General features: G+C 43.3%; 1 protein-coding gene across 1 annotated transcript; it reads left to right on the top strand.

The window, feature by feature from the left end:
- The first annotated feature begins 429 nt into the window (after positions 1-429).
- On the top strand, positions 430-17,733 carry ZKSCAN2 (zinc finger with KRAB and SCAN domains 2). The gene is made up of 7 exons (XM_040258174.1): positions 430-1,513; positions 2,514-2,700; positions 4,900-4,991; positions 5,326-5,452; positions 8,746-9,429; positions 11,241-11,732; positions 13,055-17,733. Exons 1-7 carry the CDS (start codon positions 1,109-1,111, stop codon positions 13,975-13,977), a joined length of 2,910 nt encoding a protein of 969 aa, XP_040114108.1. The 5' UTR covers positions 430-1,108; the 3' UTR covers positions 13,978-17,733.
- The last annotated feature ends 5,130 nt before the right edge of the window (positions 17,734-22,863 follow it).

Raw genomic sequence — 22,863 nt, 5'->3', positions numbered from 1 at the left:
ACGCGACGGTCCCAGCGCGTCACGGAACCCTCCGCCAGGCAAACGAGTTCTCACACCGCGCGACAGAAATAACTTTGCACCGCCTCAGTAGCGCTCCTCCACCTCACAGTCTTCCCGCCTCCCAGACTCCCCGGCTGAGCGAGGACGCCCACTCCCCTTTCTCGTGCAGTTCTACCGCCTCCAGCAAAGTGCCTGTGCTGTGTCCCTCCGCCCCGCGGACGCAGCGCCCCTTCTCATTCCTAAAGTGTCTCAGCGGCGAGTCACTGCGCTGCGCGCTCTCGCGAGAGTCCACTGCGCAGCCCCCTCCCCCCAGCCCCTCGCTGAAGAGGGAGCCTCCCCTGAACCCCACGGCGTACGGGCGCGAGCGGCGCATGCGTGGCCGCGGCTCCCAGCGCCCCCCGCGCAGTCCGGGAACAGAGCGGACGAGCCGCCAGTGAGGAACCCGTAGCCTCTATCTTGCGAAGCGTCGTTTGGTCCCCGCAGCTCCTTTCCCTTAAGGGGCAGGGCCGCTTCGCGGCTTTCCTCAGCGTGCGGAAGTTTCCTGAGGACGGCCCAGGCCACCTTGAGCCAGAAAAGCCAAGCGCTGGCCTCGGATAACGCCGGCCCCTACCACCCGCCCGCAGCGGCCTGGGCGCGCCGCCGTGCCCCGAGCCTCGAACCCGGAGCCGGCAGGGGCTTGCACACCCGGCCCCACCCACTCGGGGCCTCGCCTCCTCGGGCTCGCTTCCCCGGGTCCCTGACACACCCCCTCCCGGCCCCGCTGACGGCCCCCGCCTTCCTGTCCTCGGTTCCCTAGATTTTCTGGTCCTCTAGCCTCGCTGTTGCAGACATTGCACTAAAAGATGAATCCTGAAAAACCACATCGCGGGGACATATATTGTAGCGAGAAGAGGCCGAGTTTTTGGACCTTAGATTACAAGTTCACTTTTTCAAGGGCCTGGGATAGATTTGAGTAATCAGCCTAGGGTACCCTGTTCCTGCTGACACTGCCGTTTTCACCTCCCTTCTGTCCCATACTTCCAAAACCATTGGAAGTGGCGGCTCTCAGAGGTTTGACTTCCTTGAGTCTCCTTCGAATCAGAAGTGAGGTTGACCTTCGGGTTAGAGCATGGCTGCATCCCTGGACCCTCAGACCGACGCGCCCCTGGAGGTTGAAGGATGCCTCATAATGAAGGTGGAAAAGGAGCCCGAGTGGATATCTGAGCCCATTCTGGAAGGATCGGATAGCTCTGAGTCCGAGACCTTTCGCAGATGCTTCAGGCAATTCTGTTATGAGGATGTAACTGGACCCCATGAAGCTTTCAGTAAACTCTGGGAACTTTGCTGCCGGTGGTTGAAGCCAGAAATGCGTTCCAAGGAACAGATCCTGGAGCTGCTGGTGATTGAGCAGTTTCTCACCATTTTACCGGAGAAGATTCAGCTGTGGGCACAGAAACAGTGTCCGGAAAGTGGAGAAGAGGCGGTGGCCCTGGTTATACATTTGGAGAAAGAGACTGGAGGACTAAGACAGCAGGTGAGAGAGGCTTTTCCAAATTTTTATGTTTAGCATGGAGAGGGTGGAAAGGAAAATGGACAAGAGATGCATTGCAGAAAATGCAGATTACAGAAGGATAAATAGTAATGAAAGACCTTTAAAGGGGATCTACCTAAAAAGGATCAGAATTTCATATTAAATAGGAAAAAAGCTTTGGTTGAACTATTATCTTGCAAATGACACTAAACATTATGCATCTGAGTATTTGTTTTAAATCTTTGCATAATGTTTCCCCAAAATTTTGAGAGAACAATACATTATGCTTCACAGGGTTTGACTTCTGCAGCTTGCTCCTACAGAGGGCTGTTTTGATCCCTCTCAAAATAAAAAAATAAAGGACTTCATCAGTTATCTTAGGGCCTCCTGTAATCCTTTTATATTCCAGTCCAGTCTCCTGAAGTGCCGTCAGTGTCATCATCCTTGTCACCCTTCTCCATTTTAATCTGTGATCCTTATTGTCAGTGACTTTGCATGCTCGTCTAATTGTTTTTCCAACAGCCCTTTCCCTAACCTCATGAAATCCTGCAAGATTTGCACTTTCACCTGGCAAGGGATTTGCATTTATGTAAAGACCTGTCTATTAGCAAGTTGCTGTGCTGGTCAGAAATAGACACTCATGTCAAGATTAATTTTCTAAGTTTTCATTTCACTAGTGAATTAGTGTTCTGAGAACTTTCACTTCTCTGTGAACCTCATAGTATCAGAATACTCAGTATTCTGATAACAAGGAGGCTCTGTATTTTACTCTTAACAGATTTTCCCTCTCTGTATATTCCCCCCTCTCCTGTTCCCTTCTGCCTAGACTTTTGGATATCACTATGGACCCGATGTCCTCAGAGGTCCCATTGGGAATAGAATGAAATTTTCACTCCTTCTCACATCTTCTATCCTTCTTTAATATCTTTCATGGGGGAATTTGGCCCTGATCTGGCCCTCTTTTCCTCCCTTTTTCCATTATGGCATTGACTTTATTTCCCAGGTTAGCAGTCCTGTGCACTTGGAGAAGCAAGCCCCCCTTGGAGCAGCCTGGGAGGTGGCAGACTTTCAGCCAGAGCCAGTGGAGGCCCAACCCAGAGTGATGTCTCGGGAAGAAGCTGAAAGCCTCCACTCAGGACGCCAGGAGCAGCCGAACCAAAAGAGAGAGCTTCGACCCTTACCTCAAAATGGTAAGAAGAATGTTGTGCATGCCCTATGCAGAGACCATGGCAGATTTGTTTTGTAGCCCTAACATTCTGACTTGTTCACTGTAGGGCCCTCTCGATACATACTTGAAAATAAATTGAATATTTGGGGAGGAAGACTTCATTAGGTTCAAGAGTTAGGAATATGGGTGACGACCCTTTGCGACCCCATAGACTGTAGCCCACCAGGCTCCTCTGTCCGTGGGGATTCTCTGGGCAAGAATACTGGAGTGGGTTGCCATGCCCTCCTCCGGGGAATCTTCCCAAGCCAGGGAACCCAGGTCTCCCACATTTTAGGCAAATTTCTTTACCGACTGAGTCACCAGGGAATTCCAAGTAAAAGGGATCTTAAGATGAAATTTGAGAAAGTTTAAATTGTCCAGACTGGCCTTAAGGTCTCATAATGTTATTTAAGAGTCTTCATTCTGCAATCAGCTTGTGGGTTTTAGTCCTGCATGTATATGATTTCTTGGCTGGCCATAAACACCTTGAAAGATTGGAAGAGGTAATGAGATTTATTTTCAAAAGTGATTCACCACAGTAAGATGTCACAGAAGTGACATGTGAGAGGGATAAGACTTTGCAGAGAAGGGACCACTGATGTTCATGTCTGCCCTGGACATTAATGAGTCAAGTCAGATACAAGGAAATGAAGACCGGTCCTCCCCATCCCCTGCAGCGTAGTATCAGGCTTAAAGAGAGGAGTGGAAAGATCACTGGACCTAGAGCACAGTATAAAAAAGCATGGGTGTATATCCTTTCTCTGCCCTTCTTTCTTTGTGATCTGAACAAGTAATATTAATCAACCTCTGTATTAATGCATAGAGATTAAGAGATTAGGCTTTAGAGGCAGACAATCTGGGTTCAAAACCTAATTCAGGCATTCTTTATCTGTGTGACCTTGGTCAAGTTGCTAAACTTTTTGAACTTTCCATTCTGTCATCTCTAAAAGGAAGATAGTAAGATTTTAGCATAGATTAAAAGAAGCCTCATAAAAAAGTCAGTGCATAAGAGTGCTCAATAAATGTTAGTTTCCTTTCTCCCATAATGGCATGGTTATTTTTAAACTTTCAAATCTGTGTGATTTACACAATCCCTCATCAAGAGGCAAGATTCACTAATACGGACACTACCTCCTTATCTGTCCTGAAATTCATGTTATGACAGAATGCTTTGCAAATATTAATGGTTTCTGGATTCTTTAATATTTGTTCATCAACATCAAAGTTCCTGTATTCACATGGATTAGATGCTGTCAGTTACTTTACCTGGTAAATGTATGGTATTTCTGGGTTTTGCTATTCCATGGTGATAAGGAGTTCCTAAAATGGGAAAGTTTGTTCTGTGGAGGTTCTTACTGGGGGTATGGAGGACAGGAAATTTGAGGGATAAGTATCTCAGAAAGGTGAATACCTTCTAAAAGATGACATAGGATTTCAGCTAGGTGTGCCAAAAGGAATAATATGTTTCCAAGGAAGTGGTTCCATTTGGTTTCGTAGAAAGTAGTAAAGCAAGCTTCTGAGTTCTTGGTCACAGTAACATTTATTTTTGAAGTTTTCCTAGATAGTGCTAGGGCAGAAGTTAGACTGCAGATTGTCTTATACTATATAAGTTTATTTCTTTTCCTTCCACCTTTCTGGGGGTACGTTTGCCTGTAGTATTCAGTACTGTGTGTCTATATTTGTTAACTTTATAAGGATGATATTTACTCAGAGGGGATGAATTTATGCTAGAGATTGCAAACTGGTAACTCATGTGCCAAGTCAAACTTGTTTCTCAAAGAGTTTGGGGATGGAGGTTTTGTCTGTAGTTCTCAAGGTTTAAGACGAGATTGTACATAAAAATCCAGCTTTCTGGCTTCTCTTGAAAAACGTTAGAAGCTCTGGCTATGGCAGGGCCATAGTCTAACAGGGAGGCATCACCCAGAACCAAACACTGGACCTGTGCTCTCCAGTTCCCCACAGTCCTCACCTCCCCTCTTTTCATGATGTACTCTACCTGCTTTCTTCCTAAAAGCATCTGCATTTGTGAGCCCTGCTCATGGTTTGGAGCATTGTTCTGAACTCATTGAAAAAATGACCGATTTTTGTTGGCTTTTTTATATATGCTCATCCATAAAAGGAGAAGCAGAATGAGTAAAAGGGCCAGAGCCCACAGCACTGATAGTTTCTTTTCTTCTTACAGCTCGGCCTTCTCCCTGGGTTCCTTCTCCTGCTAATGAATGGAACACCATAGATCAGGAAGTAACAGCCACACGAGTTCCTGTCAGGTCCCAGGTAAATTGTAACAGTTCTCTCTGGCCTAACTTCCTAGGATATTCAGTCACAATGATTTCTTCAAACCTCTGTACCCACTCCAAGAGACTTTTCCCCCATTGCTCCTTGTCCAGAAAAGACTACCTACACGCAGCCTTCTGAGTAATCAGACTCCTTGCTGGGTCCTCTCTCTTATGAATTCTTTATAGTACCTTTGCTTCATTTGATACATAATGTATACTTGGTTCTTTGATTTCAGTTTTTATCTAGGGCTTTCCTATCCTTCATCCATGATCATTCATCCTTCAGAACCTATGTGGTTATCTTGGTAGTCATTACTCTTAGTGTGTTACAGGGACCAGTGAAAGATGTCCACACGGCAAGAGGTTTTTCCTACAAAAAGAGTGTGCATCAGATTCCTGCTCACAAAGACCTCTACCGGGATATTAGAAAGGAGAGTGTTGGGAACATGGTCTCCCTGGGTAAGGATTCTATCCCTTTTCAAATAAAAGACGTGAGGATTTCTAGTGTATTCACTTCTACTGATAGTAAAATAGTTATAAAAATGTTATCATTTTAAGGGCCATGGGTTTTCTAGTCATTTCTGTGCTCTAGCATACCATGCTTTTTTACCTCACTCATTCCTTTCTTCCAATTTATATTATAGATTTATGCATATTCTTATAATTTAGTGATTAAAACATTAGAGAGGTTTATAGATGATTGTCATGTTATTTAAATATAAAACTCACCCACATCCACTAGACTAAAAACTCTATAAAATCACAAGGTATTTTTAGGATTTGTTTTTGTTTAACATACGGTAACCCCAACATTGTGCACAGAGCCTATCTATGGGTGATGCCCAGCAAATATACATTGAATGGATGGAAATCTGATAAATGGAAGAAAAGTGATTTAAATACAGTACCCTTGTGAATTATTTAAATAGCACACATTTTTACAAGCACACATAACCACTTGTTAAGTGTAATTTTACAAGCAACCTTTTGAACTGTATCATCTGCTTTAACAGCAGGGATAAATATGCTTCCTTCATATGTAAGCTGCAAGTCAAAGATTACTTATGAATAGAATGAAAGGCCTAAAATGTGTACAATATACACTATAGATACTACAGACCTGTGTTGTTTAATAGAGTAGCCACTAGCTACCCGTGGCTATTTCAATTTAAATTTATAAAATTAATTAAAATCAAACGAAGTTTAAAATTCAGTTTTTCAGTGGCAGTAGCCATATTTAAGTTATTGAGTAACTGTACTGGACAGCACAGTTACATAACTTCGTCACAGGAATTTCTGTTTAACAATACATGTAGACACTAAAGTATAGAGATTACAAAATGGGCCATGTCAAACTGAATGAATGAAGATAAACCAACAGTTGTTTATGATCAGAAAGCAATTAAAGCACTTGGGAAAAATTGCCAATTTAAGATGATACCAATGACACACCAGTAACAAAGCACTCTTCCCAAAACAGCAGGACCCTTGATTTTAACTTTCACTTAGGGCATCCATGCTTCATTGCTGACCATTCATCCTTCAAAGACTTGTGTGGTTATCTCAGTAGTCATTGCTGTTAGTTACAGAGACCAGTGAAAGGTACCCACGTGGCAAGTTGCCCACACAATAGGTGTTTCCTAGTGTTGCCTTGGATCGCACAGCATCCAGACCTAGTAAAATGATGGATTAGAGGCCTTAGTGAAAGCTGCCGTGAGTGGGTTAGAGACCATACTCTGCACCTTCAGCTGTAGCCCAGTGATTCCATGTGTAATAATTATATATGGGAAAGCTCAGGGACACCTCACACAGTGTTTTATCTTAGATTGTAAACTAAAGGCTCGTGAATCTAGCCTGAAAATCTATTTGGGCCTTGCACAGAGTTGTAACTTAAAATTTGTTCATAAATCTGGATTTCCAGCATCTCTTAAAAAACCTACCGTCAGGCACATTCTCACACTGCAGCAGGTGACCAGAGCAAAGTGGAGGAACTTGTGCTGAACGGCCAGGGCTCTCACGGCAGCCTGCCTGGTCCTTGTAGATGTTTGAACATCTATTGTCCATGCCCTTCTCTCACATGAAAATGAAAAGCAGATCCTCAGCCCCAGGGTTCTTTGAGCAAGGATTTGATTTAATGCTGCTTTTATAGGAGGGGCTTCCTTGCTCAGTTGGCAAAGAATCTGCCTGCAATGCAGGAGACCCTGGTTTGTTCCTGGGTCAGGAAGATCCCCTGGAGAAGGGATAGGCTATCCACTCCAGTATTCTTGGGCTTCCCTTGTGCCTCAGCTGGTAAAGAATCTGCCTGCAATGCGGGAAACCTGGGTTCAATCCCTGGGTTGGGAAGATCCACTGGAGAAGGGAAAGGCTACCCACTCCGTATTCTGGCCTGGAGAATTCCATGGATTGTGTAGTCCATGGGGTTGCAAAAAGTTGGACACGACTGAGTGACTTTCACTTCACTCATTCCATGAAGCTCTTGTGTGTGTTTTCCATAGAAGAAAACTAAATGTTATTACATACCTATCAGACATTAGATGCATTATAGATGATCACTTATTTAATATTCCTAGCACCTTGTTGGGATTCCCAGGTAGCTCAGTGGTAAAGAATCTGCCTGCCAGTGCCACAGGAGACACAGGTTCAGTCCTGGGTCAGGAAGCTGCCCTGGAGGAGGAAATGGCAACCTATTACAGTATCCTTGCCTGGGAAATCCCATGGACAGAGGAGCTTAGTGGGCTACAGTCAACGGGGTCACAAAGGGTCAGATGCAACTGGGCATATGCGTGCACTGACCTTTGGATAGATGATATTATTCCCTAGGAAACTGAGGCTCAGAGAGATTAAGAAACTTCCCCTCTTCAAAAAGTAAAGTTAAGTGGTGGAGCTGCTACTGCTAAGTCGCTTCAGTTGTGTCCGACTCTTTGTGACCCCAGAGATGGCAGCCCACCAGGCTCCCCCGTCCCTGGGATTCTCCAGGCAAGAACACTGGAGTGGGTTGCCATTTCCTTCTCCAATGCATGAAAGTAAAAAGTGAAAGTGAAGTCACTCAGTCGTGTCCGACTCTTAGGGACCCCATGGACTGCAGCCTACCAGGCTCCTCCGTCCATGGGATTTTCCAGGCAAGAGTACTGGAGTGGGGTGCCATTGACTTCTCCAAATAGTGGAGACGTGGTGGAGCTAGGATTCAAATTTAAGACATTTTGATCTCCACAGTACTGTAAGGTAAAAAATTCAAGTTGCTATCCTATTATTGCATCTCTTTCCCATTAATTTTGTTAGAGTGTCTCCAAAAATTCATGACTTCTCACCTCCCACAACCCCAGTGTGTGTGTGTGTTGAGTGGGGGATTGAGGAGATAAAGGGAACAGCTGCAAGCACACTTTATAAGTAATAAACACCAGTTCATAGGAGCATGCTGTGAATCTAACAATGTTAGATACTTGAGAGACAGTCAAAGGTAATAAGTGTTTCTTACCCCTAAAGATTTTCCTTTAAGAACTAGCTGGGGAAGGAAGTGGTACATACATGAGATGTGAAACGGTAGTGTAAGTTAGTAGGTGATTGTGAGGAATAACTCATGCAAGAATCTAGTGTGCACTGTCATGGTTGAGGAAGGCTTTAGAGAAAAGATGAACTGGACAAGATCTTTAAAGGGTAGCTGTGAACAAGGGGTCCAGGAGAGCATGCTAAGCAGGACCTTGGGGCATGCAGTCATGATCTCTCTAGCCTGAAACGTGTTTGTCTCACTGTAGGAAGCTCAGTGTCTGCAGCTAACAAGATAGCCCAGCTGGAGCCAAGAAAGGAGCCATGGACCATAGGTCTGCAGTCCTCTAATAAGAGGACTGTCCTGCGAAGCAACTACATCAAGGAAAAATCAGTTCATGTTATTCAGATCCCTGCAAGGAATGCAGGGAAAACGTGGAGAGAGCAGCAGCAGTGGGGTCTGGAAGATGAAAAAATAGCAGGTGTGCATTGGAGCTACGAGGAAACTAAGACTTTTCTTGCAATTCTCAAAGAGTCTCGCTTTTATGAAACACTTCAGGCTTGTCCCCGAAACAGCCAGGTATATGGTGCTGTGGCTGAATGGTTGCGAGAATGTGGCTTCCTCCGAACACCAGAACAGTGTCGGACCAAGTTCAAAAGTCTGCAGAAGAGTTACCGAAAAGTGAGAAACGGCCACGTGCTAGAACCCTGTGCTTTCTTTGAGGACATGGATGCTTTGTTGAATCCTTCAGCTCATGCTTCCTCCACGGATAAGCCAAGGGAGACTCTGTCTCTCCCCAGACTGAAGAGAATTGGCATCAGTGCTAAAGAACAGATCAATTTGGTGGAGGAGGAAGAAGCTGCGGAGGAGTCTGATGGTGATGCAATGGGTGTTGAGTTTATCCGGAAGCCTGAGCTTCATGGTGCCCCTGTCATATTTCAAAACCTGAGTGGTAAGAATGGTGCTTTTATTCTGGTATGAGAATGGATGATGTGGTCTTGTGGAAAAAGGAGTAGACCCCCAGAAGTGACCAAACACAGGGAATTCTGACACACACACTTGCCACTCATCACTGTGATTGGCCACGTAACTGAAAGTGCTCCTAAGTGTTCGTTGCTGCCCCCAGTGCAGTCTGAGTAACAGCCATGAAGGATTCTTTTTCAGGTTAGGGCACAGCATGGATTTTGAGTATTTGGAGTCTGTGGAAGGAAAATAAATGGAGTCCAGGGTACTAAGGATCTAACATTATCTAAGAATTGTTACAGTACAGTCAGTTGTGTTAGATTATAAAAGTCAAGGACCCATTATCAAAGATAGCCAGTAAAAGAATGTGTAACCAACAAAAAAAGAATTGGAAAAAAATGAAATTCTGAAAGAAGAAAGGAGAGAAAAAGGAACACAAAGTAGATACAACAAATGGAAAAAAAAAAAAAACAGGATGGTAGGTGTGTATCCACATGTCATTAATTATAAATTTAAAGGACAGGTTTTTCAGATATATTTTTTAACTACATTTACAAGAGATGCATCTTTAATATAAGGACAAAGAGACATTAAAATTAAAAGGATAGAAAAAGATACTATGCTAAAGAATGATGTTGAAATTTGGGGACTGGGAAATGGAGAACTAAACCACCAGTTGACAGTCATTGTGTGACAGTTGACTTATCATATAACTACTTAGAACTCAATTTTCTGTCTTTAAAATATGGCTTAGATTACGAGCCTAGTTGTTACTGTTAAATGAAATAATATGGATGAAGACATTCTGCAGATGCTAAAATGCAATAGAACATTGCCTGGTGGCAGTTAACCACCTTAGGTGCCTGCAAACCACCTTATGAAAAAGATGATAGTTTCTTAGATAAAGTGGAAAAATAAACCAGACTAGGAGAGCTGAGACTGTAATCATGATTGTACCTATTCAAAAGAAACAAATCTCAGGGAAAAGATGGGAAAATGTATTACACACATACAGGTATTCACCATTCTGGAGATCCATAAACATAAGGGTCAGACAGTTTCAAATTTGGGATTCCAGTGAGGCTGAAGGAAACCCTTGAGGCAGAGGTTAGAAAAGACTTTCCTATTGCAGATTACAAAACACCCCAAAAGCATGTTTAACTATATTCAAACATACTCTTAAAACTTTAATTCTGTTATAAAAGCAGGACATCTGCTTCTCTTATAGATCATTTCATCTCTTGAAGTAGAGGACTCAGTAACATCAAAAACTACTCTAGATATAGTTCTGCTCTTCAAAGAAGATGGGCTAAAGAGCTGATAGCAACTCTCATGCTATTGCGTGTCTTAGTCCATTATTCCTAAAAATTTTTTAAAGGCAGACAGCTCACTCCTTAATAACCATAGCAACAGCAGATTTAGGGGCTACATTTTTATTCTGACAGATAAACTTTGAGATCAGTATATCAATTTTAAAATCCTTTTGGGTTTTTGACTAAATAGATTTGAGAATTGATATCTGTACAGTTTGAGTCTTCCTACCCAGAAATATAGTGTCTCTCCATTCTTTGTAATTCTTTTATGTCTTTCAATATAATATTACAGATTTTTTATACAGATCCTCTCCTTTCTTGCAAAGCTTATTCCAAGACATATTATTGTTCCAGGGAATGGGATTTGTTTTCTTGTACTTCTTATATTTTGTAATGTATGAAGGCTACAGGCAACTTATATCTTTGAACTTTACTCTTGAATGGCTGCAGACACCTTGTATCTTTGAACTTTATCCTTGAATGGCAGGTGTACACTGGGGCTACGAGGAAACCAAGACTTTCCTTGACATCCTCCATGAGACTCGGTTTTACGAAGCACTGCAAGCCTGTCATCGGAAGAGCAAGTTGTATGGTGCCGTGGCTGAGCAGCTGCGAGAGTGTGGCTTCCTCCGAACTCCGGAACAGTGCCGGACCAAGTTCAAAAGCCTTCAGAAGAGTTACCGCAAAGTGAAAAATGGTCATGTGCTAGAGTCCTGCGCATTCTACAAGGAGATGGATGCTCTGATTAACTCGCGGGCATCTGCTGCTCCCACCAGCTCCCCAGAAGAAGCCCCATCACCCTCAGTTCAAGAAAGAGAGGACATGGAAATTGAACCCCAGGAACCTGCGGTCTGGGAACCTGAGGAGGACTCCCAGGAGGCACTTGTTGAAGACTCTGGCAGTGAGAGAATGAGTGAGGAGGAAATCATGCAAGAACCAGAATTCCAGGGACCTCCAGGTTTACTGCAAAGCCCAAGTGGTAAGGATCACTGGGGCTCTGGTAAAGGAGTCAGTGGGATTACTGACAAATTAGGAGAGCTGGCACATCACATGTGCATGTCTGTTCATTAAACAATATTTGTGTGTCCTGTGCCATTTGAGGAGAAGGGTAAAGTAGCAGTGAATAAAACAGTCCTTGTCCTCATGGTGCTTCTGTTCAAGGGAGGAGCTTACATTTTCCTGATTTAGTCCTTGGGATCCCAGCCTTGGTTTTTGTGTGTAGGGGGAAGATAATGTTTTATATCTCCTAGAAATACTGTTGGGAAGAACTTGGAATTATATGTGAGAAAAACTCAGGTCAAGGAGACATGTTGGTAAGCTCAGAGCAGAAATGTCTGTTATGTGTGATATGCATAAGAAAAAGGCAGAGACAGAAAGACTTTATTCTGGATCTGAGCTCCACCTACGGGTGTCCCACCAACCACTGAATGCCCTCACAGGCATCTCACCAGCAGCCCAGCCTTAAAAGTTTGAAAAGGAATATCAACACCTTCCTTCCCACAACATGGCTCTTCCTGGTGCCCTCCCATAGCACATCCAACCTGGAAAGGTAGCGATGTGTTTTGATGCCTACTCTTTCGTTTACATCCAGGCAGATGACATATTTTCTCAACTGTTGGGGAATTTGCATCTGCCCCCTCTTTAGTTGCCATAACCACCAGTTTAGCATTTCTCTGTCTCTTGCCTAAACTATTGTAAAAGTCCCCAAACCAGTTTTCCGTATTAGACTTGTGTTAAGCTTCCACAGCCATCCTTAATCTGAGCTTTATAACCTTACCTGTCATTATTTTCCTTCCTATACTCTATGCTGGTTCAAAACAAACGTTTGAAAAGGGAGTTCACACACATGCTCTTTGGTGGTATTTTTATGAGAATTTGTAGTAGACAAGATGAAATTGTTGACTCTGGAACTGAAACTGCTGAGTTGATAACTTTGGAAACAAAGTCCTTCTGTACCATCTCTGGTGAACCTTGTATTTTAAGATGAGCTCCAGACCTGTCACCAAATTACCAGGTTCTATGTAAGCCAACTGCTAGGCTGTAACTTCCTCCAAGGCCCAGATGGACCCAATCAGAACACTTCCAAAGATGACGTGATTAGGGCTTCTTATGTAAGTCAGTGGATTCACTGATGGCTGTCCATGGGACTGAAAGAAAGTAAGGCCCAGTGAATCAGAAAAGAGTCCCCCTTGCCTGAGGTCAGTGAAGCACACAGAGGCCTTAAGGTACAGGGCCTGTCAGCTGTGTTATTTATATTAACCCAGAACTGGTCCGAAATTTTTATTGTCTTCTTTTTTTCAGATTTTGAAATTGAAAGTAGTATCAAGGAAGATGCAACACGGGTGATCTGTAAGGACATGGAGCAGCATAGGGCATTCATAGAAAAGTCTAAAAGGGTCATTTCCCAGAATGTTGATCCAGGTAGATATCGTAAAAGGGATTGCATCTCAGGAAGACAGTGGGAAAACCTTCATGGAATCCGACAGGGAAAACTGATGCCTCAGCCTCGAGATTTGGGGAAAGCCATAGTGCATCAGAGGCCTCTCGTGGGGAAGAGGCCCTTCCGGCTCCTCAGATACGGAGAAAGCTTTGGAAGGAGTGCGCGTCTCATGTGCCGCATGACCCACCAGAAGGAAAACCCTTCTAAGTGTAGTGTCTGTGGGAAGTGCTTCGGTAGAAGCAGGAGTCTAGTCCGACACCAAAGAATCCACACGGGAGAAAAACCTTTCAAATGTCTCGACTGCGGGAAAAGCTTTAATGACTCCTCCAACTTTGGTGCCCACCAGAGAATTCACACAGGAGAGAAACCCTACAGATGTGGAGAGTGTGGGAAATGCTTCAGCCAGAGCTCAAGTCTCATTATACACCAGAGAACCCACACTGGAGAGAAGCCCTACCAGTGCGGAGAGTGCGGGAGGAGCTTCACCAACAGCTCACACTTCAGCGCCCACCAGAGAGTCCACAACGGCGAGAATCCCTACAAGTGTGTGGACTGTGAGAAAAGTTTTAATAACTGTACAAGATTTCGCGAGCATCGGCGAGTACACACCGGGGAGAAGCCCTACGGGTGCATCCAGTGTGGCAGACGTTTCAGCAAGAGTTCTGTGCTCACCAGACATCGGGAGGCTCATGTGAGAGAAAAGCTGCTGCCACCCCCGCCAGCATTCTGCTCCCCGGAGAACCCCCTCAAGGGCAAGACTGATGAATTCAGGCAGACTTTATGATGATGAGCTCTTCTCTTCCTAAACGTCCCCTTAGCCATTTTACCCTGATCTCACTCTCGGAAGCAATCTTTTCTTAGCTAGAAAGAGTCATTGCCAAGATAAGCTTGAGAACATAAATAAGCTAAAGGCTTGGATCCTGTTCTCACCTCTGCCTCTTACTTGATTAGTCTGTTCCTCTCCTTCTATGTGTCTCAACCTTTTCCCTTTAATAAAGTGAAGAAGATACAGGGTGTGAGTGCAGAGGGAAATTCTCTTCAGTATGTCGAGGCCACTGCCGTGGGATCGCTAAACCCAGCAACATCTAGAATCCTTCAGCGCAGGGGACACTTGTTGCCAAGGAGATAAAAAATGTTCAAAGTCGTTTTCATTATCCGCCACATGTGATCCCGGATGTAACTCAATCACAGTTTCCCGTTTGGGTAGAAATTTCAGGAGCCTGATAAGAACGGCATCGGATCTGTCTTGGTTTTGAAGGTATGCACAAAAGGAGATTGAAGATTTTTTTGTTCCCTTCAGGAGTCTGTTTCAGTGTACCTTTTTTGTGTCAAGAAGTTGATCTAAAGAGCTCGGGTAGTGTTTCTGTATTGTCACTGAAACAATGCCCTGCCCTCCATAGAGACAGGATGCAACTGATCACCCATTGTCCTTTGTAGACTAACCCTCTCTGTACCTGAAGACTGACATGCCCTTGGCTGTTCCAGCCTAGGCGTAATCCAGTTCCCTTTACTGTTTCTTGTAAGTCCAACACTTACCTCTTCGTTGTTCTGGGTGCCCTTGTCTGACTCTTCTGAACTCCCATGCCTTCCTCAGACTGAGTAGCTTGCATGCTCCTGGTGTGTCTCATTAAAGTGGAATTCAGACACTTTCCAGTTCTAAATGTGTAACTGCTCTGGTTTTTATCTAGGATATGACTGATAGGTGGCAAATTTTCTGCCTCCCAACCCCACACTTATATATAATGTTATATAATTTTAGATAGTTTTCTAAAACTCTGAGGAGCCAGGGAAGAAGTGAGTTAGAGACCTGAAACATTCAGTATTTCAAAGACCAGTTGGATTCCTTAGCCCTGCTTTAGATCAGGTAGTCACCTTGGTCCAGACCAGCACTCCAGGGCAGTTTGTTAAGTATACCATTGTGGTTTTTTGAGGCTAGCCCTTGTTCATGTGGTCATAAACCTCTCTGTAGAGCTGAGTAATTTATACAACTCTACAGCTCACTGATTGAAGGTGGAAATACTTTCTGACACTTCCAGCCCAGAACACTTACTGTTTTCCACGCTTAACTGTTGGTCGGAAAAGTCTCTTTGACAACCCCCAGCACTGACCCAATGACTACTGAAGGAAGAGTTCAAATGGGGAGATAGTTCACTTACAGATGTTGCAGATAAATACCTGGGATTTGGTCATCCAAAGTTGTTCCTTCAGGATGCGATCAGTGGCATTTATACCCTTAAGATGATGGTGACCTCAGGGGAATTTGCTTTGGGAAAGGATAAGTCACAAGTTTAGTGGAAAAATAACCAGAGTCAAGGCTGTGTGTAGATCATTTTTTCACTTTTCTCCTTTCCTTTGTCAAATGCTGTCTTATTAGAAGACATCTGAGTATGTTTGAATTTTCTGAAACTTATACAAGAAGGTACCAAGGAGGATATAGGCAGGAAGGAAGGAAACCCAACCTATGGTGTCAGAATAGGCTGTGGCCTGTTGGAAGGCAGGTGACTCAGGTAAACGTTGATAAATGTTTCTTTCTGACATTCGTTGGGAGCATTAACGATTGTTCACATCTCACTAGGTTGATTTCCGCTGTGTTATCCAAATTATAAATTCCTAATCGTTTAGTGCAGTTTCATGTCACTAGTGTGCCCAGCACAGAGAGGTGTGTGTGGTGCCAGTGGGCGTGTGCTTGTATTGTGTAGATGTTCTGAATTCCTGCTCTAGAGAAGATGCACATTAATAGAAATCACCACTTAGTAATAGGTACCCAGGGTTGATCATTATATCAAAGCATGATTCAGGAAAGTAGATGATTTACTATAAATATTAATTAAGCACGGTTATGTGTAAGGCTATGTTCTAGGCACAGTGAGGGATATGAAAATGAAAAAAGGCTTGGTGTCTGTGCTCAAGAAACTTGCAACATGGTGAACGAACTATTGCAGCAAAAGAATGCCAATTACATTCATGTCAGTTATGGAACATTATTTGGTCATTAATGAAAGAGCCACCTTCTCTTGCAGAAGAGTTTTTCTCAATGCCTAAAATCGTATTCTCTACCTCCGTCTCTTAAATTTCCCCAATGGCCAGAAAGGCTCAGGAACAATTCCTTCTCCAAGCTGAACAATCCAGTTCTGTCTGTCATGTCTGGGATCATGCCAAGGTGGAATTTGGGTCCCCTTACCTATTGTCAGTTGTAAGTGGGCATTTGAACTTGTATTACATTAACTTAATGAACTTTGCTTCTAAAGAAGGAGACAGTCCTACCCACCATCTTAGACCAAGGTTGTTTGTATTTTATCTTTTTTCGGGTGGAACATGAAAGTCAAAAGTGAAGTCACACTCTGATTACTGTGTCTCATATCACATAACATTGCCTTCATGACAATCTGTAGAAGTTTTTTTCCCCAAGTTTCAGTAGCAGGGAAAGCTCTGATCCTAAAGCAAAAAAAAAGTTACCTTACAAACACTGTGAAATTTTTTTTTTTTTTTATTAGCAACTTACTACTATTCTTTGTTCTGGCTGCTGGAACAAAGAAACTTACAAAAACAGAACTTTTAAGTCACCTCAGCCAACCACTTAAACCTGTATTTACTTAATCCTGTCTTATATCTTTAAAAATTACCCCATATCCTATTTTTTTTTAAGTGTACATAAGTAGTCATTTTATTCTCTGACTTCTTAACCAAGACCCTTTGGAGCCTGGCTGTATCCTGCCTGCGCTTACTGTGTTACTCCCACAAATACCCTAATTCTTACTGGCATTTTTATTACACATACAACCTACTTTATTCATCTGGAAGGAAACTTTTTTTTAAGAGAAAAACTTCACAGTATGCTTAAAACAGCTCAGGGCAGCCTGCCACATAGAATGAGCATTAGACCAGAAGCTGTAAGACAAGTTTCATTCTTGTCGCTACCACTTTCTGAGTGTTGTTGGACAAACCAGTCTCTCCTGGGCCTGAGTTCCTTATCTGAAGAGAAGTTGAGCATGATGGCCAAGACCACTCCAGCTCCAAGGTCCTGTGAGGCTGTGGGGCATCAGAAGAGAGAAGTTATAAGACCAGGCCGCCACCCTGGCTCGCCACTGCAGACAGCATTCAGGCCATACTGAATCCATCCCATGAGTCCATCCCATCCTTCAGCAAGAGGTTGCTACGAGCAGTCCAGGAGCATGCTCAGTGAGGAGAAGGGACAAATCACTCATGTTCAACAGCAGGCGATAGACAGTGGCAGGTAGCTGCAGTGAAGAAAGCCGATTTGGGGACCTCTGGTGCCCCATGACAGACGAACCTCAACTCTGAGGGAGCCAGGGACACCCCAAATGCAATGCTAAGCCCTTACCTCTGAATGCATTCCTAGTATAAATGTATGTCCACTCATTGTTTTGTGCGAATGTTCACTTAGATGTCTTCTTGAAAACTTGTATGTGAAATAAATGTCTAAATAAATGACTCCCATTGGTTTTTGCCATAATATGAAGGCTGTCTTCATTAAGGAAAAAGAGAACTTATTCAAAGGTAATAAAAGCTGATTCTCACAGCTAAAGAGAATCTCAGTCTCTTTTCTGGTCCACTGTTCTGCCCCACAGCTAGCAGGGGTCTCGTGTGAGCCCACAGCTATTCCCCTGCAGCAGTCCTCTGACAGCTGTCACTGCCATTGTCCTAGAAGATGCTTGGCTCTAATTCCAGAGTAGATTACCCTTGGAGGCACACACTAGGTGTATGCTTGGTGGGGCACTCACAGCCTCCCCTGGTGGAACCAGCCAACATGATTTCCCCGGACACAGTGCTGCTTTTGGTTCACTATTTGACTTAAAGAGTTCCAATAGCTTCCAGTTAGCCCTCCCCATAGCACCTCCAACTCCATAGGTCACCGAGTCAATGTAGAGATTTTGCCACTTGTTGAGGATGTTTTTCCAACTATACTCTTAGAAACTGTGAGAACCGCAGGATGAATTTCGAGCCAGCTCACCTAAATATGAGGTGGATTCCAGACAGTTTCTCCCAGCTAGACCTTATAAGCAGCTGACGGCAATCGCACCCACCCAAGGTTCTCAAGAGTGATAACTGCTCAGGGTCAGTACCTGAGAGTCCCTGTACATTTTCTATACTTTCCTTGAGCAAATGGCCATGACTTTTTGGAGGAAACAGAGGCTCAGAATATTCATCTTAGAGTTCTTCCACAAGATTTTCTGATCTTCCATTTCTCTATGGAGATTTAGGTCTGTGAACTGACTCAGAGTTAGTTAGATGAGAGATTTTAAATCTCAGGCATCAGGAGGTGGGGGTGTGGGAGGCATTCTCTGATGGTCCAGTGGTTAAGACTCCACCTTGCAATGCAGGGGACACTAGTTTGATCTTTGAGAAGATCCCACATGCCATGGGACAACTAAGCCCACACACCCTAGAGCCTGTGCTCCACAACAACAGAAGTCACTACAGTGAGAACCTGTGCACTGCAACTACAGAGAGTAGCCTCCACTCACCACGACTGGAGAAAGCCCATGCGCAGCAACAAAGACCAAGCGCAGCCAAAAAAAATTTTTTTTTAATCTCTAAGGGGAGAAAAGATCTATCTTAATGCTACAAATTTTCAATTCCTAAAAACCAGTTAAGACATTTTGATTTCAAAGGAAGAAGAATGAATCCTTTGTGTTTCAAACACCAAAAGGAACACAGCTAATCACAACCTCCAAACTCCATGATGGGTGCAGAGATTTGGAGGGGAAGCAATGGTTTGGGGCCCAAGACTGGCAAACTGCCTACCCTGCTCTGAGGTGGGTAGATGCCGTGGCAGTGTGGGAATAGAGGGGATGGGGAGCAGACTAGGAAGGCTGGCCTTAAGAGTTTGTTGGATACACAGCATGGAGCCATGGAACACGCAGGTGTGCTTGCAACCCCTCTTGCTAGAAATCACCCCAGCCGAGACAAGTGTGACTCAGCCGCAGAACGTGCCATCTCTGAGGACCACTGGCGACGGCCCCATGTGGTAGACAAATGGCAGCCACAGGGGGCGTACCATAGAGAGTTAGGACCTGAAGATCAAGGAGCAAGGAATGGATAAAGCAGATGTGGTCTATTAATACAATGGAATATTCACTAATGCCATTTGTGGCAACCTAGAGATTATCATATGAAGTAAGCCAAAATCAAATATGTGGTATAACTTATATGTGGAATCTAAAAAAATTGATACAAATGAATTTATTTCCAAAATAAACTCACAAACACAGAAAAACAGGATTACCAAAAGGAAAGGGTCTAAGGAGGGGGTAAATTAGGAGTTTGGGATTAACAGATATACACTGCTAAATGTAAAACAGATAACAACAGCAGCCTGCTGTATAGTACAAGAAACTATATTGAATATCTTTTAATAACCTAAAATGGAAAAGATTCTGAAAAAGAATATCTGAAATCACTTTGTTATATGCTTGAAACTAACACAACATTCTACCTCAATTATAATAAAAAAATTTTTTAATTTTAAAAATAAAAAGGACATGAAAGTAGAAGATTGGCATACTTCTCTTTTGGATTGTTTAAACTCAGAGTTCTTGGACAGTCTTCTGAGGGTAAGCTGCAAGAACATAATACTAGGTCCCTCAACAACATAGCGGGTGAGGTAAGAATCAGTACTTGCACTCCAAGGGTCTAGAGCAGTACATGCTTCTAGAAACACTAGAGAGTATGTCCAAACTCCTGGATTCTAATTGAGTTCTGCCTTTAGATCACTGTGTGATTATAGTCAAATTATTTAGTTAGCCTCTCTGGATTTAGAGGTTGGACAACATGAGCGGTTCCCAACATTTTCCCATCAAGAGGTCCAAAGATCCTTATGTGAGGGTAACTGAGAAAATACATATGTGCAAAGCCCATTCAGAATCTCCTTGTCAGAGATCCACCCCCTTGCCATGATTCTGATATCTGCAAGTTTCAAAACCTTTGATTAGATGACCATAAATATAAAAACCACCACACTGTCCACTTACAAGCTTTGAGGCAGTATACTAATGCTTTATGAACATCTTATTTATTCTCAAAAGCATGCTGAAGGTTTTCCATTGCACAGGGAAGGAAATTGAGCCTGAGAAAAATTAAATGCCTTCTTCAAATGTATACAGCAGACAAGCAGTTCTCAGACAAGTTCTGAGATTTAAACCTGGATCTTTCTTAAAATCCAAACTCGTAGCAACTGTATTTTACTACTGTCATAGAGTTTCAAGCTCCAGCATCCTCAAATTCTCTGACCTCATTGTTCCTGAGAAGATGAGAGGTGGGGTAGAGGTAAACAGGTGACCTGTTTCAATTTTGGATTTGACTCAGAAAAACATCTACTTCTGCTTCATTGACTACACTAAAGTCTTTGACTGTGTGGATCACAACAAACTGGAAAATTCTTAAAAAGATAGAAATACCAGACCACCTTACCTGTCTCCTGAGAAACCTATATGCAGGTCAAGAAGCAACAGTTAGAATCAGACATGGAACAATGGACTGGTTTAAAATTGGGAAAGGAGTATGTCAAGGCTGTACATTGTCACCCTGTTTATTTAACTTCTGTACAGAGTACATCATGCAAAATGCTGGACTGGATGAATCACAAGCTGGAATCAAGATTGTTGGGAGAAATATCAACAACCTCAGATATGCAGATGATGCACTCTAAAGGCAGAAAGTGAAGAGGAACTAAACAGCCTCTTGATGAGGGTGAAAGAGGAGAGTGAAAAACCTGGCTTAAAACTCAACATTCAGAAAACTAAGCTCATAACATCCATTCCCATCACTTCATGGCAAATCGATGGGGGAAAAGTGGAAACAGTGGCAGATTTTATTTTCTTGGCCTCCAAAATCACTGCTGACAGTGACTAGCCACTAAATGAAAAGACGTTTGCTCCTTGGAAGAAAAGCTATGACAAATCTAGACAGCATATTAAAAAGCAGAGACACCACTTTACCCACAAAGGTTCGTATAGTCAAAGTTATGGTTTTTCCAGTAGTCTTGTACAGATGTGAGAGCTGGACCATAAAGAAGGCTGAGTGCCAAAGAATTGATGGTTTTGAACCGTGGTGCTGGATAAAACTCTTGAGAGTCCCATAGACACCAAGGAGATCAAACCAGTCAATCTAAAGGAAATCAACCCTGAATATTCATTGGAAGGACTGATGCTAAAGTTGAAGTACTTTGGCCACCTGATGGGAAGAGCCAACTCATTGGAAAAGACCCTGATGCTGGGAAAGATTAAGGGCAGGAGGAGAAGGGGGCAACAGAGGATGAGATGGTTGGATGGCATCACCGACTCAATGGACATAAATTGGAGCAAACACTGGGAGACAGTGAAGAACCGAAGTGCTGCAGTTCATGGGGTTGCAAAGAGTCAGACATAATTTAGCAACTGAGGAAGAACTGCGGCAGAATGAATTTGAAAGTCATGAGGATCAGCTTATGCCATTCTTTCAATGAGTACTCAGTCCCTTCTATACAGCAAACACTAAAGCAGATAACATGGAGTCACAAAGAGGAATTAGCATCGCTCTTCCTCTTGAGAGCTTATGGTATAGAAATTGACATGGAGACCCAGACTTGCAATCCAATTACAAGTTAGGAATGAGAAGAGTTGTAATACACATCCTCTGTCCCTCTCCTCATGGGGGAAAGGGGCATGTGGGTGACAAGGCAGGAGACATACTGTCCCTTATTCAGCAACAGTAACGTGATGACAAAGATCACGTGAACCCTGTGTTTCTCAGGTCTACTACATCCTTCTACTTTTCTGTATATTCATTCTCTAATTTTTGAGAGTTTGATATTGAAATTCCAACTAAAAATCTTAATTTATCTACTTAAAATATAATTGTAATATATATAGTGAAACTATATGTAACTTTGTTCTGTATTTTCCAAGTCTCTTGTGAATGTGTTTTCATACTTTCATCATTTAAAAAAATAAGAAAGAGGAAAAAAAAGAGAAAGAGATCATGAACTCTGCAGTCAAATGTACCTGATCTTAAATTTTGGCTCCACTAACGTACTATGTGACTCTGAGTAACATCTCTTGAAATCTGTTCCTCTGGACAAAAAGGAAAGAGTAAGAGTTCCCCGGTGGCTCAGATGGTAAAGAATCCACCTGCAATGCAAGAGATCTCCCCCTGGGTCAGGAAGGTCCCTTGGAGAAGGGAGGGGTTACCCATTCCAGTATTCTCGCCTGGGAAATCCCATGGACGAGAGCCTGGCGGGCTACAGTCCATGGGGTCACAGAGTCAGACACAACTCCTACCTGTATTCATTTCCTGAGGCTGCCGTGAAAAATGGCCACAACCTTGGTGACATAAAAAAGAGCAGAAAGGCCTCCTCACCATTCTGGAGACCAGAAATCTGAAATCAGGGCATCATCCACCAATACTCCCTCCAAAGGCTGCTGGGAAAAACCCTTCCTCACTTCTCGTAGCCCTTTTTGGTGACCCTGCGGCCCCACAACTCTGCCTCTATCCGTCTTCCATATACGCCTTCCCTGTGTCTCTGCGTCCTTTTCTGTCTCCTATTAAGTCACTCTTCTGGGACTTAGGGCCCATTCAGATCCCATATGCTACCTTTCTTTGCGTCTGCAAAGCCCTTATTTTCAAATAAGGTCACTTTTTTTTTTTTTTAATCTTGTGGCTGCACCACATG

This window comes from Oryx dammah, unplaced genomic scaffold, assembly GCF_014754425.2.
Source record: "Oryx dammah isolate SB20612 unplaced genomic scaffold, SCBI_Odam_1.1 HiC_scaffold_2, whole genome shotgun sequence".
NCBI lineage: Eukaryota > Metazoa > Chordata > Mammalia > Artiodactyla > Bovidae > Oryx > Oryx dammah.
This window is presented reverse-complemented; position numbering and strand designations above follow the sequence as displayed.

What these genes read in the sequence shown, in the direction of transcription:
- ZKSCAN2 (XM_040258174.1), top strand. Translation starts at nt 1,109, where the DNA reads ATGGCTGCATCCCTGGACCCTCAGACCGACGCGCCCCTGGAGGTTGAA. An exon ending in GAGTTCCTGTCAGGTCCCAG is followed by an intron (nt 4,992 to 5,325) that starts GTAAATTGTAAC and finishes AGTGTGTTACAG; the next exon opens with GGACCAGTGAAAGATGTCCA. An exon ending in TGGGAACATGGTCTCCCTGG is followed by an intron (nt 5,453 to 8,745) that starts GTAAGGATTCTA and finishes GTCTCACTGTAG; the next exon opens with GAAGCTCAGTGTCTGCAGCT.